The following is a 14,207-nucleotide window of genomic DNA, read 5'->3' as shown; positions in this document are numbered from 1 at the left end:
CCACCTTGGGAGGGTATTGGCTCCAGGGTGATGAAAAGGTCCTGGCTGCCGGGGGGAATGGATTCACTGCTTGCCTGCTGCACATTCTCCTCCTCCTCCACAAAATCTTTCTCCCTGTTGCGTGAGACTCCCCACTTTCAGGTGTCCACGGACAGTGGTGGGGTAGTGGTAGGGTCCCCCCAGAATGCCATGCAGCTGATCATAGAAGCGGCATGTAAGGGGCTCTGACCTGGAGTGACTTTTTGACTCCTTTGTCTTTTGGCAGGCTTGCCAGAGCTCCTTAACTTTCATGCGGCACTGCTGTTTGGCTCTGTTGTAGCGTCTCTCGACCATGCCCTGTGCGATTTTTGGCATATATATTAGCATTTCTTCTTTTTGATTGGAGTTTGCCTGCACAGATTCTTCTCCCCATACAACAGTCAGATCCAGTGTCTCCCTTTCTGTCCATGCCCGAGCTTGTTTGCGATTCTGGGGGGACTGCCTGGTAACCTATGCTGCTGAGCTCGCCACACTGACCAAACAGGAAATGAAATTCATATTTTCCCAGGGCTTTTCCTGTGTACCTAGTGCATCAGAGTTCAAAGTGCTGCCCAGAGCACATTGGAGCACTCTGAGATAGCTCCTGGAGGCGAATACCGTCAAATTACATCTGCGCTACTCCAAATTCGATCCAGCAAGGTCGATTTTAGCGCTACTCCCCTTGTCGGGGAGGAGTACAGAAATAGATTTTAAGAGCCCTTTAGGTCGACGGAATGGGGTTGGTTGTGTAGACACATTCATTTTAAAATCGACCTAACGCGGCTAAATTCGACCTAACCCTGTAGTGTAGACCAGGGCTGTGTCTTGGGGTGGCCAATTAAGGGAGTCAGGTTGAGGACTATTGGTTGAGCAATTCAGGCAGATTGGCAGCCTGCTCTATTAAGTTAATAATAGAAGTTATTAGTGCAAATCAGTTGAAGAGGGTGAGGGTTTTTTTTGGACGGAGCAGGCTAGATTTCAGTTGTTAGGACAAGAAGATAAAAAGTAATTTATTTGCCTGTACCGTCAGTTTGATTCAGATTTAACTGAACCAGATTTCTGTACACTCATGTTTTGTTTTGAAATTGCCATGGAATTTTCCTGATCATTACACTTTTGTTAATTATTAATCTTCATAATAAATTAAAGAAATTTCAAACTATATTTGGAAAGTTAGTTTAAATTACTAGTCCATAGCTATTTCATATGTAGGTAGAACTTTCTACTATCCAGAAACTCTCTGTACTTTAAAGTATCATATGCATTCAAAATATTAAATAGGTATTTTTCTGTGTATCTGCAGAATCTGAATTACAAGACCTTTCTGAGGGGCTGGACTTGCTTTCTGCTCCTGAGCTAAAAACATTAGCAAAGACGTTTCACCTGAAAAACCCAAATGGTCAGAAACAGCAACTGGTGGAGGACTTTCTCAGACTGGCAAAACAACGTTCGATCTTCAGCAAGAATCAGGCTGGTATTGGGGCAGTGATTTTGAAAAGGTACCATTTGGGCTTTTTATGTAAAATCCAATAGTTAATTCTGCAGATGAATATAAATTATTATTGAGAAGACCATGAGTTTTAGATGCATTTTGGAAATGAAAAACATTGTATATGCATTGTGAATTAAAGCATAAAGAAGTGTAGTAGGTAACATCTGAAAAGCATTAAGATTTTAGTCATAATTTTAGTAACAGTGCTATAACATGGGTCAAATACAAAATTAAAAGGGCAAACAGAGAAGGGTCTTTAGTGCGTCAGCCTTTTTCTTCTCTTTAGACTTGGGCTTGGATGGCTGTGCTTTAGTTTTGGCAAAACCTCAGTCGCTTGATTTTTGCATTTCAAAGGACAAAACCATAGTCTATAGTAGTATGGAGTATTTCCAAGTTTCCCCAGGTCACTTATGACATTATTTTAGCTGCATTTGTTTTCCCTTTGTAAATAATTCTTGCTATGTTGTGGGACTACTTGAGAGTAATAAAATAAAGCTTCTGCAAACTATGGTTCAGCAGCATAAATCTGAGCTATTGCCAGCAGGAGAGTGAGTTTGTGTGTGTGTGCGGGGGGGTGGTGGTGAGAAAACCTGGATTTGTGCTGGAAATGGCCCACCTTGATTATCATGCACATTGTAGAGAGAGTGGTTGCTTTGGATGAGCTATTACCAGCAGGAGAGTGAGTTTGTGTGTGTGTGTGGGGGGGGGGGGGTGAGAAGGCCCACCTTGATTATCATACACATTTTAAAGAGAGTGGTCACTTTGGATGGGCTATTACCAGCAGGAGAGTGAGTTTGGGGGGGGGAGGGGGGGGCGGAGGGTGAGAAAACCTGGATTTGTGCTGGAAATGGCCCAACTTGATGATCGCTTTAGATAAGCTATTACCAGCAGGAGAGTGGGGTGGGAGGAGGTATTGTTTCATGGTCTCTGTGTATATAATGTCTTCTGCAGTTTCCACAGTATGCATCCGATGAAGTGAGCTGTAGCTCACAAAAGCTCATGCTCAAATAAATTGGTTAGTCTCTAAGGTGCCACAAGTACTCCTTTTCTTTTTACAAATCTGAATGTGTTTACTGGGCCTAATCCTTCTCCTCTTACTGCTGGAACTGCATCTGTGAGATTCCTTGTGTAAGGCAAATACAGTTTGGTCGGTTATAAGAGTATGTTGTTAGCCATCTGCTAGCATTGCCCCAAATATGTATTGGAGCAAGCAGCAAAAGAGCCCCTCAAGTTGTCTAAAATATGGTTAGACTCATGAAGCAAAACATATTGCAGAATACAGGTAGATGCACAAAATCAACAAGTCCTGAGTCTGCGGGAGCGGTTTTTCCTGGTCCCTGCCTATAAATGATCAGACCAGAGTCACCTGTTTTCGTTTGCTGGCCTGGCTAGAGTGGGGGTGGGTGGGTGGCGAGTAGTAACCACTTTCCTTAAGATGACGGGCCTTGTGGCTTGGGGCAGTAGTACCTTTTTTCGCAGTCTTAAGAAAGAAGATGACGGAAGACCGTCTGCTTACTCCTGCCGATTGTTACTCAGTCCACCTACTCTGAAACTCTGTTCTCCTCTGTCACTAGTCATCCATCATCGTGTCCCTTTCTTTTGTTGTCTTCCCCCTTGTCCCCACCTCCATGTCTCTCCTTTCCCTGAGTTTGGATCATTTTTGGGAGCAAAATCTTTGGGATAGGAGTAGCAGCTCTGATTTGGCTCCCTTTATCCAACCTTTCAGGGGTTAGGTTCAGTTTTAAGGTTTTGGTCTGGTCCTATTTCTACCTTTGCTACTACACAAGGTGCAGATGGTCAGTAGAGACATGGAGGAGAGTATACTGTGGAATGTCACTGTGTAAGATTTCCCATGCTAATGACATTCTTCAGTCCTGTTCCCAGAAATCCTTGCTCTTCTGGCAGAGGCAGAAGTCTGTTTCAAATTTTGTGTAGTTTTGTGCTTTGGACAGATGTTCACATCAAAATAGAGCAATTTTGTCCATCCCACCAATAAAGTTCCTTTCACGTTACCTAAACAGCCCATGGTATTTGTGATGGTTCTTGGGGTGCCCAGGACTGTGAGTCACCTTGGTACGCCCTGCCTTCAGTGAGAGGGTGACTTCCTGCTGTTTAACTAGGTTTCAGCTCCCTGATGCCATCAGCCTGTTAATCTCCTCTGGGCTATGCCAGGCTTTACTTTTCCTTGCAGGTTAACAATAGGTGCACCCAAGTCCCCAAACCTCTTTGAAGAGTTCTCCTGTAGTATCCTGCCCTCAACCACAGAACATTCACAGAAATGCAAAGTCTCCTGTCCCCAGAGAAACAATATACACACCAGGTTGAATGATTCAACTCAGGATCAGCTTGATTAATACCAGAGCACTGGAATATATTTATAGTGAAAATAATGATAAGCTTCTCAAAGATTTGAGATTCAAAAGAAAGTGAGTACAGATAATGGAAACAAAAGGGTTACATATAAAAGAAAATCATAGCACAATTTCTAGAGACTAAACAGGATAATCTTCTGTCTAAAGAAATTATCTTACTGATCTTTTGTAGTGTTTCAGCCAAGCCTAGTTGAGATCCCGTTTTCATGAATGTAAACATGCTGTTCATTTACTTCCTAAGTGCAGGATTTTGAGGTGTCTCATTGCCTTCTACTTATATCCCCCAAATTCACTGTCTGTCTTCAGGCACAGTAACCCCCACCCTACCCCCTGTCAGTTGTTTTTTCCTGAGTCCCGCTTCTTCCCTGTGAATTTCACAGCTCCCTGTTGACTTTGTATGTAAATGAAGCTTCCATTGTGCTGGTTTACAATCCTTAATTTACATGCCAACTGAGAGATAGGTGAATCAACATGTCTTGTCTGACAAGACAAGACCTGTTTGTCAACTGTGCCTTGATACAGACTTTGGAACATGTTTTCAGTGTATATGTATATAAGTCCTTACATAGTATCTGTACAAATATTTCACAGCAATATTAATGACCAGCGTGACCCTGACTTTCATTTAAGACCTCACATTATAATCTTTGGTGAACCAGAAGGTACATGGAGGGATAAGAATATTCTTGTAATTCCCTTACCAGTTGGCACTGAGAGTCAGTCACAGTGCTGAAGAGGAGATTTGGAATTGCCTAGTTATGGAAAGAGGATTATTATCTGAAGCAAAATGTTTTCTTGCCCCCTCTTTGGAGTGGGGAGGAGAAGAAACACAAAGCTGACTCAAGTTAGCTAATATCATACAAAGTTTCACAACCAGGAAGGTTTTGTGGTGGTGTTGTGGTACTTGGGGGGGGGGGGGGGGAGCAGGTGCGCACGTGTTAGCTATTTAGAAGCAGATTCAATCATTTACAATATGACAATACTTTACAATATGACATTTTCTGTCCCCACTCCTGTTAAATATATTTTAATGGTAGCAAACAATAGCTAGCTTTTGACTCAGGCAACATTCCACTTCATTTAGCCTGGAGAATAGATGAAAGTGCTACAACCCGAGGTATGGCATTTCATGTCAGTTAAAACATTGGCAACTGCGACTGATTTTGCTAATAAAATAGCTTTGTCTTCAGGAGATGTAGTTGTTTGTCAAGTGTAACCCATTTTTAAAATACTGCCGTTTGAAAATATTTTCCTCCCATGAGATTTCAGTTTCAGTCTTTGATATTAGATACTTGAACTACATTATCATTTTGAGGAGAGGACTTTTATCTTGGTTGACATTTGCATACTTACTTGATTTAGGAATATGAAATCCAATAAATACAAAGAGAGGCTAAAAAAATTATTTGTTTTATCAAATGAACTTTTCTCAGTGGTTTAGGTATGCTGGTCCTATTTTATTTTAAAGAAATGTCTTTACATCTTATATTAAGTTCCAATATAATGGAATGTAATAAAGAATTACATTGCCCTCAATATACAGTTTGCCATTCTCCTGCTGTGTCTGGTTAGGCTGTATCTTGCAATGTTTCTAACCTAACTAATGCAGATATCAGTTATAGAATAATATTTTTTAAAGCTTTACAGTAATTTAAGATCAACACTTTGTCTTAAAATTTGCCAAATATTATTTGAATTTTTCACTATATCCCGATTACCTGTCATTTTCATCTTTTTAAATTAACCACTGTTAATGAGAACTTAAAAAACACCACTCAAAATAGACGTACTGTGTTCTATCCCAGTAATTTTACTGTGATTCTCCAGAGCTAACAAACAGAGTACATCAACCTGTCTTCTGCTCTCTACACTGAACACTGATTGACTGGCCAAGTGATGTTGCATTGAGTTCAAGATCCAAGTCCTTCTCTTCAAAGTGCTTAATTATGTGGGCTCAGGATACCACAAAGATTGCCTCAAGCTCTGATATAAGGACTTGGGTCAACGACCCCACTATTCTGGTACAGTGAAATTATCTGCCTCAAGGGCATCGTTTGTCTCTGGAGGAGGCACAATTTTCTTGGGGCCTGGTCCAAAACTGTGGAGTGAACACCTGCAGGATGTGAGAACCACCTCAAATGTCTTCACATTCCACTTTTTTGGACTACCTTCACTAATAAAAACACACAGCTTTATTAAAAGTGTATTAGAACATGCAGTCTTCCCCCTAGGAGAGGAGGAAGAGAGAAGGAAGGACAGAATATCATGTAATAGATGCTAGTCATGTTGCTTAATGCATTACTGCAGGCGGTTTGGTTATAATAGTGGATGATATCAGAAACAGAACAGAATGAATTGAGAAGCATAAATTAAGCAACAAACAAATGTATTAATTGACTCTAACGAGGTCTAGCGATTAAAAGCAGGGGACTAGTGATTGGGAGACCTTGAATCTGTTCTCAGCTCTGCCATTAAATTAATATCGGAGATGAGGAAAATTGTTTTACTTCAGAGCCCTGATTTGTCATCTGACAAGACATATGGTGATGGTACCTAAGAAAATCAATGAAGCAGAACTGTAAGAATGTGAATCCTCGGCAATGTAGTTAGAAGACACAAAGATGAAGCTAGCAATGCCAGGTTGGTAAACTTGACTTTGCCAAATGTAATGGGCTAACCTGGGGAAGAAAAAAAATCCTGTAAGGCAACCTTGCCTAAAGTAGAATTACTTAGGGCTTGTCTACACTTACATTTTATAGTGCTCTAACTTGCTAGCTCAGGGGTGTGAAAAATCACCCCCCTGAGCGCAGCAAGTCTGAGCACTTTCAAGCGCTAGTGTAGACAGGCTCCAAGTGCTGGGAGCCAATCCCCTCGTGAAAGTGGATTACCAGGAGCACTGGGAGAACTCTCTCCCAGCAGTCGCATGTGACTACACTTGCACTTCAAAACACTGCTGCGGGAGCGTTCTCGCGGGAGCGCTCTGAAGTTTCCAGTATAGCCATGCCCTTAGTGACGAGGAAGGCACCCTGGGAAGGGGTTACTTCTTTGTAGTGGGTATTACCACTATATCACAAGATTCAGTGTTAGCTTGGTCTCAAAAAACATGAGGTGGGTGGGAGGAATCTACACTGTCCAAACAAAAAAGGGCAAAGATAGGCCCTGATAGTGCAAACATTTATGTATGTGAGCAGTGCCATTGAACTTCATAGAACTGCTTCTGTGATTGGCAGGACTGAGCCTGTGTTCAGAAATGTTATTTTGAAGCTTGCAAGAGCAATTACGAATAAGGCGGGGGAGAGTAAAAATATAACAATAAAATTACTAAAATAAGAACTTGAAAGACTCTTTTGAGAGTTGCACTGCATTACATTTTTGGAAACCCTCAGGAGTAAGGAATTGTGGAAACCTGTGTAACTGTGTAATTGTGGCTGATAGCAAAAGAAATTCAATTACAGTAACACTTGTGAGCTGGGTAGGATCTGTTAGCATCTGTTTTAAAAGAATCAGTGTATACATTTATTTTCAACGAGTTTATTTGTGCCTTCTGGACTTGCTCTCATTACTGGGAAAATCTGTAGAATCTTTTTCTGGAAGTCTTGAATCCTGAGAGACAGACACCTTTAAATAAATACAGGAAATGCCCTAGATTTTTGTCATCTTCTTGCTGTTTCCATTATAGGTTCCACTATTATTTACATGTGTCTTTGCCTTCCTTTTTCTTGATTTTCATATTATTAAGAGAGAAGGCTAAAGCTTCTATATTGCTGGGGGATGGTTGTTCCCATTGAGTTTCCTTACTTCTAAAATAGCCCTTGTAATTCCTTCCTTCTCTTCCCATCTCTCTCTCTCTCCCTATGCCCCCTTTAACATGTTAAGTGATATAATGTGTCTTTGTCCTTTGTATGCTTTTCTTGTCTAAACATTTTTTGGGTGCTGGATATAAAACTATTGAAGTAAGTGGCGGTTTATGAGATAGGTTTGATCCTGTAGGTGAGTAGTCCTGTTAAATTCACATGTCTCATGTAAAGGCTTCAGGATTTTGCCTGTGGCACAGATGTGTACTAGAATGTTGCTTACTACAAAAGACTCCTAACGTTACTTTAGTTGTACATGAAACTGCTACCTTAAAGTTCCACTGATCTGTCTTAAAGCACTTTTTCTTGCATGTACATTTCTGTACAAATTTACTCACCCAACATTGGACTGTCACCACCCATTTATTCAGTATGAGATTTTTACTTCTCCACAGGACCAGGATGTGGATTTAAAATAATAGCATCTTTAGGATTATGGAGTAATTACCATTTCCATAATTGTTTACATTCTCACATACAGGGAAGTCTGTGATGGTCTAGCAGATATATATTTAGACAATTGTTTAAATTCTTTTTATTTGGATTTTTCATCTGTAAACTGTATTAAAAGAAATGTAGCTGTAGACACTCTTGAAGTACCATTGTACTGAAAAGAAGTATCAGTGAAAAATAATGGCCAGACTTCTATCCTTGACTGCCCTTTGTATATGTGGAATATACAAGATTGTATACTGTTCAAGGTCCTATGATAGAAGAATTATCCACTACAGCAGGGATAGGGAACCTTTTTTCTATCGGGGACCATTGACCCACAGGGCTGGGGAGGGAGGTTGGGATGCAGGAGGGGTGAGGGCTCTGGGGTGGGGCTGAAGATGAGGAGTTTGGGGTGTGAGAGGGGGCTCTGGGCTGGGGCCAAGGGGCTTGGAGTGCAGGAAGGGGCTCAGGGTTGGGGGTTGGGGTGTGGGAGGAGGTTCGGGTGCGGGCTCTGGGAGGGAGTTTGGGTGCGGGAGGGGGTTCCGACCTGGGAGAAGAGGTTTGGGGTGCGGGCTCCGGCTGGGCGGCGCTTACCCTCAGGTTGCTCCTGGTTGATGGCGCAGCAGGGCTAAGGCAGACTCCTTGCCTGCCCTGGCTCCACACTGCTCCCGGAAGCAGCTGGTGTGTCTGACCCCTAGGCGGAGGGTCCGGGGGGTTCTGTGCACTGCCCGCAGGTGCTGCCCCTGCAGCTCCCATTAGTCACTGTTCCTGGCCAATGGGAGCTGCAGAGCTGGTGCTGGGGCAGGGGCAGCACATGGAGCTTCCCTGATCGCCCCTGGTCCTAGGAGCCGCAGGGACATGCTGGTCGCTTTCGGCCGGATGAAATGAAGCAGCAGGCTGGATTTGGTCGGCGGGCCATAAGTTCCCCATTACAGTATTTCAGCAAAAATTGCACATTATTGTGGGGACTGCATTTTAAATTTGAGGCTGAATGTCGAGATTTCTGTCAGCTTCACTGAAAACCTGTAATAAGGGTTTAAATATAAATTTGAATGTAGGTTCAATAATGATAATTAATAATGCTTTGCACTTCTGCTGAATCTTCCATATGAAAATCTCAAAGCATTTGGTTAACATTATGTCTTGCAAATTCTCAGAGAAATGAAAGGATGTATTTTCAAAAATGGCCTCTGATTTTCAGTGCCTTCAATTTTGAGTGTTCCACTTTAGGACCTGATTTTTATTGACTTGTCCAAAGTTACACAGCAAGTCATTATCAGATAGAGAATCTTACTTTTTGTAGAGCATATATATTGTCAGGTTATTCCACTTCACTTACTGAAATGTTATATTTCCTATGTATTAAGTCCATATATCTGGCTTTTCATGAGAGACCACGTATGCTATGTAGTTTCTCAAGCTCCTTCATACTGTAGGGAAAATCAAGCTGTATAACAATTGGTTTGGAAGTAAATTACATCTGGATAAACATTTTGCTTGGCTTCTAGGGCTAAGGACCTTTCTGGGAAGTCTGTCAGAGTCTGTAAAGGCCCCCGAGCAGTATTTTCTCGAGTTTTACTGCTGTTCTCACTGACTGATTCAATGGAGGATGAGGAAGCAGCTAGTGGTGGCCAAGGCCAGCTTTCCACCGTGCTTATGGTAAACATGGGTCGTACGGTGTTTCCCAGTTACACAGTAAATAGGAAAACAGCAATCTTCCAGGACAGAGAAGATCTCATCAGGTAGGAGGAACTTTGGCTATCTGGAAACTGATTCATGGAGACAGCATGTGAAATGCAGCAATGACACCCGTGTGTTTATTTCTAGATAAGCACTATTATTGGCTATACCTTGTCAACTTATCGGTGCTATTGCCATAAATTATAGGGCATATAGAAGACCAGAGGAAAACACACAACAGTATATTTGTGGTTGGTTAATATAGAGTCTGCTAAGAAGCCTCCCAAAATTTGTAATTTTGGTGGTCTTACATTCTGAATCACAGTAGCTTACCTCATTGCTTCATGGTCATCTGTTGATGAAAGCTGCTCATTAAATTGCAATGCCTGCTGTTAGAATAAATTCATAGAACAATGAGAAGATGATATAAATGTTTTATACTGGAGAAACATTTTAAACTTAATGCACCCTGATGTATAGTCCATTCACTTCAGAAGATTACTCCAGGAATAAAGTTGGCCTTGTGGGTTGGTTTTGTTGTTTTTTTTTTTTTTTTAAATGCCTTGGGAGATGAGGGTGGGAGGGAAATCAGATAACATTGTATAAAGGAAATGAGTTATTTTTAACTATAAACTGTCTCTGTACCTGATATTTATTTTTGTATTTGTGGTTTGGGTTTTTTTGTTTGTTAGATATGCTACAGCTGCTCATTTGTCAAATGATGTAGCCATTGCAATGGCTAATGGGAACTGGACAGAAGCTAAATATCTCTATATGTGTGCAAAAGAAACCTGGAATGATTTGAAAAATCATCCTTCTTTGAGGTACTAAAGCAGAAATGCACGCTGAAATTCACATGCAATTAGCAGATACATGATCTCATTTTTGATGCAGCTCCTACTGAAGTAGGCTTGGATTCTTCTAACCCAAGCCTGTAGAATTCAGCAGTTTCACTATTCTTAAAAGCTTTGAACTTCCTGGTTTATTTGTTTAGCTTTTAAATGGTTTAAATTGGAGAGACTTTTTTGTAAAAGTGCAGAGTGAATTGGTAGACAAAGATAAAGCACTGAAACAGCTCCATATCCTACATGCCAAAATGAAGGAGAATAAGAATCTATTTTTCACTTGTCTTAGTTTCTCTTTATGGCTGCTAGGCAAACAGCAATCAGTAGATCTTTAAAATTCACAAAGAACAAAGTAATGTTCCAAAGGTTATGGGAAAACATACTCGGTATTCATCTGCTGAAACTTTCAAATGGGTGTTATTCAGGAAGCATTACTAAAGATCTGAGAACTGAACATACATGTATTGTTGTTCAAGTGTCTTTCATTAGTTTCCATTTTAATTATTTGTCTGGTAGCTTGATGATACGTTGAAAATCATAGCCCTGTGGTTGCCATCATATTCACTCTCATGGCAACTGACTTAACCTCATATTCATGGAGGGTCATTTGGGGGCTTGATCTTTCTCCTGTTGAAGACAGTGGCAAAATTTCCCTTCAGTGAGATCATGCCCTTGAATAGTATATGCCATCAAAAAAAGATGGCTAATATCTGTAAGTTAAATACATTTGTTAGGACAGGAAAAGCTATTTCAGCCAGTGACCTTTTGTCCAGCTGTTTGTCTGCTAGCTGACCTTCTGTCTTGGTAGAGAACACCTGTAAGTAAAAAACAAAAAAAGAAAACAAACAAAAAAGATGATGGAACTAAATTTTCTTTTAACTGACCCTATGGTCTGTGAATCTTTAGTTTCACTGGTTGTTGAACCAAAGGACGTGGCTGCCAAAATATTAATATTAAACCATTACACCAGCCACCTTAATTCTGTCACGTGCTAACTTTGGAGTGGTAGACTTTGCAACCTTAATATTCTTTTTACTGCATTTTTAAATATATTTCATGTGTTTTGTTTTTATAAGCACTTGACTATTTGTGTGCTTTGTAAGAAAGAGTCTGAATGATTTGGATAGTCATTCCTATTTTAATGATCTCTGATGTGTTCTTTTTTTTAAGATGCCATAGAGACTTACCTGAGTATCTGCGACATTTTACGGTTGGGTGGATGTATACAAGGATCCTCTCTCGAGGGGTTGAAATACTGCAGAGACTTCATATGTATGAGGTAAAGCAGTGGTGCAAGACTGTGGTTCATTTTTAATTGCTAATCTTTCTGTAATGAAATTACTATAGCTGGCTCTCAGGTATAAAATCCCTACATTTTATGGGTGGCAGTCTTAATACATTATAACTGCACAGTGTCAGACCTCATTAATGATACAGTTCACAGGAATATTGTAGAAGGATTTGACATTGAATAGTCAATGATGTTTTTATCTGTTGTGTAGCTTTAGAGATGATAGGATCTTGTGCAGCTTTGCTTAAAGGTAACCTATGAAGAAAAAAACAGTGTACCATTTTTCTTCCTGCATTAGGAGCTATAAGGCCTGTTAGAGGTTTTTCAACATTTTTTTCCACTTTTTTTTTTTCTTGCATAGCATTAGGTTTTGACTTCGCTGTTATAGCTGGAAGACTCTGTGGAAGGCTGCAGATCCAATTGGGGATTATTACATGGCAAGAGTCTAACACTGAGGGGTTGTTATTTAGACTGTTTAAAGATACCTCCTTTTCACTGGATTTTGTTAACCCCTTGTAAAGACATACTCTTGAGGGTGAGAGGGAAAGCTGACTCTGAAATGCTCTGCCTCTTCAGTTGAGGACTAGGAATCTCCAGCTTAAGAGTTCCCTACCATGGAACATAAATTTATAATAGAAACAAAAACACCAGGAAAACCTCTTTAACCAAAAAACAAGCAAGCAATTTTCAGACCTTCTTTGTATATCGTAAAGAAGTAAAATAGGGAAAAAGCATTTTCCTCTTTGCAGTTGACCTGTAAGTCTAAATGACTCTCTGTATGTTCATAGGAGCTGTTATAGAAAGGGATGTTAAGGGTAAAAAGGACTCAAGCTGAGAATTGCTGAGAGTTAAATTAGCCAGTGAGGAGGAGGCAAAACACGTGGAAGGATAATAGTACTGTGTTACTACAGCGCTATGGGCAATGTAACTGGCTTAATTGTATAATGATGCTTCAGCTTGCTTTCCTGTGTCATCTAATAGAAGAGTTTTGCATTGCTGTAGGAGGCCGTGGAAGAGCTGCAGAATCTTTTGTCTCAGGAAGTGTATTGTATAGACAGCAGAGGACGATGGTGGGATCGACTGGCTCTGAATTTACACCAGCACTTGAAACGCACTGCGCAGGTATCCCCTAACTGCATGCTCTACCACTGGAGAACAGTACTAGCTAGGTGTTAAAAAACACTGTGCTTGTATTTCATATGAGCAGGAGTGCTGGGAAGGCACTGTAAGAGGCTAAGGCTTGGTCTACACTGCATACTTCTGTATAACTACATTCCTCAGTGTGAAAAATCTAAATCCCTGAGCAGCGTAGTTATACCTTAACCTCCCATGTAGACCATGCCACGTCGGCAGGAGAGCAGAGGTGAAGTTATTAAGGTGTTGGGAGAGCTTTCTCCCATCGGTTTAGATGTCTTCACCAGATTCATTACAGTGGCACAAATGCATTGGTGGAGCTGAGCTGATGTAAAATTTGTAGTCTACACCTGCCATCAGTGCTTTGTATGGATCTGTTCCCAAGGGTAGTTGATAGGCTTCTCTTGTGCAGTAGGACTTGTTTTTGGGTATGTTTACACTACAGCATAAGCCCGGGCTCAAGTTTAATCCCCCTGGCATCTACACTGCAATTGTGCTAACCCATGGTTTCAGAACCTTGCAGGGTTGGTGAGTCTGAGCTTGAGTTAAGCTGTGACCCAGGGCCCGAATCCTGTTGCTTTGCACTGTAGATGCAGCCCCGCTTGACTCCGGTCCTGGGAGTCAGCCAGAAGTATCCCACAATTTCAGGGGACAGCTTTCTTAATCCTCGCTATCGCAACAATCCGCAATCCACTCAATTGAAAAAGGAAGCACCTCTCTCTCCCCTTGGCAAACTATAGCAGCTCAGGTCAGTGTTAACCCATTCTCTTCTGATCACTGGGCTAGATTGGCGACATTGGGGGGTGGAGGAGCACTAGGTTGGTAGGCTGCTCCACAGAGAGGCAGGGAGAGCCTTTGCAGAGGAGGGGGGTATTCCTGTTAAAATCTCTGCCCCCATGTTGAGGAGAGGCAGCTGGAAAGGAGGCCTCTTTAGCTCCTCCTCAGGCAAGGAGCTATTTTAGCATATATAGTGGGAGCTGTTAGATAGACTGTTCCTGATGGGGAGCAGGGGTAACTTTTACCTCAGGGCAGGCTTGGATGCCTTATTTTCTTTCCCTGTAAGTCTGCCAGGCCGCTTATCCATGT

The 14,207-nt window shown here is 41.3% G+C and overlaps 1 protein-coding gene across 10 annotated transcripts in view; it reads left to right on the top strand.

Annotated features, from left to right (window-relative positions):
• The window catches only part of FAN1 (FANCD2 and FANCI associated nuclease 1), a 43,502-nt gene that overhangs the window by 16,016 nt on the left and 13,279 nt on the right, over nucleotides 1–14,207 (top strand). For 9 of the 10 annotated variants that reach the window (XM_077827664.1, XM_077827662.1, XM_077827665.1 and 6 more), the window contains 5 exons: nucleotides 1,322–1,517; nucleotides 9,680–9,913; nucleotides 10,544–10,675; nucleotides 11,867–11,975; nucleotides 12,990–13,109. In XM_077827664.1, coding sequence (XP_077683790.1) covers nucleotides 1,322–1,517; nucleotides 9,680–9,913; nucleotides 10,544–10,675; nucleotides 11,867–11,975; nucleotides 12,990–13,109 — 791 coding nt within the window. The remainder of the gene's footprint in view (nucleotides 1–1,321; nucleotides 1,518–9,679; nucleotides 9,914–10,543; nucleotides 10,676–11,866; nucleotides 11,976–12,989; nucleotides 13,110–14,207) is intronic. The other variant, XM_077827669.1, reaches the window with a different exon arrangement.

This window comes from Eretmochelys imbricata, chromosome 10 (genome assembly GCF_965152235.1).
Source record: "Eretmochelys imbricata isolate rEreImb1 chromosome 10, rEreImb1.hap1, whole genome shotgun sequence".
Lineage (NCBI taxonomy): Eukaryota > Metazoa > Chordata > Testudines > Cheloniidae > Eretmochelys > Eretmochelys imbricata.
The sequence above is the reverse complement of the archived record's forward strand: the minus strand, read 5'-3'. Positions and strand labels throughout refer to the sequence as shown.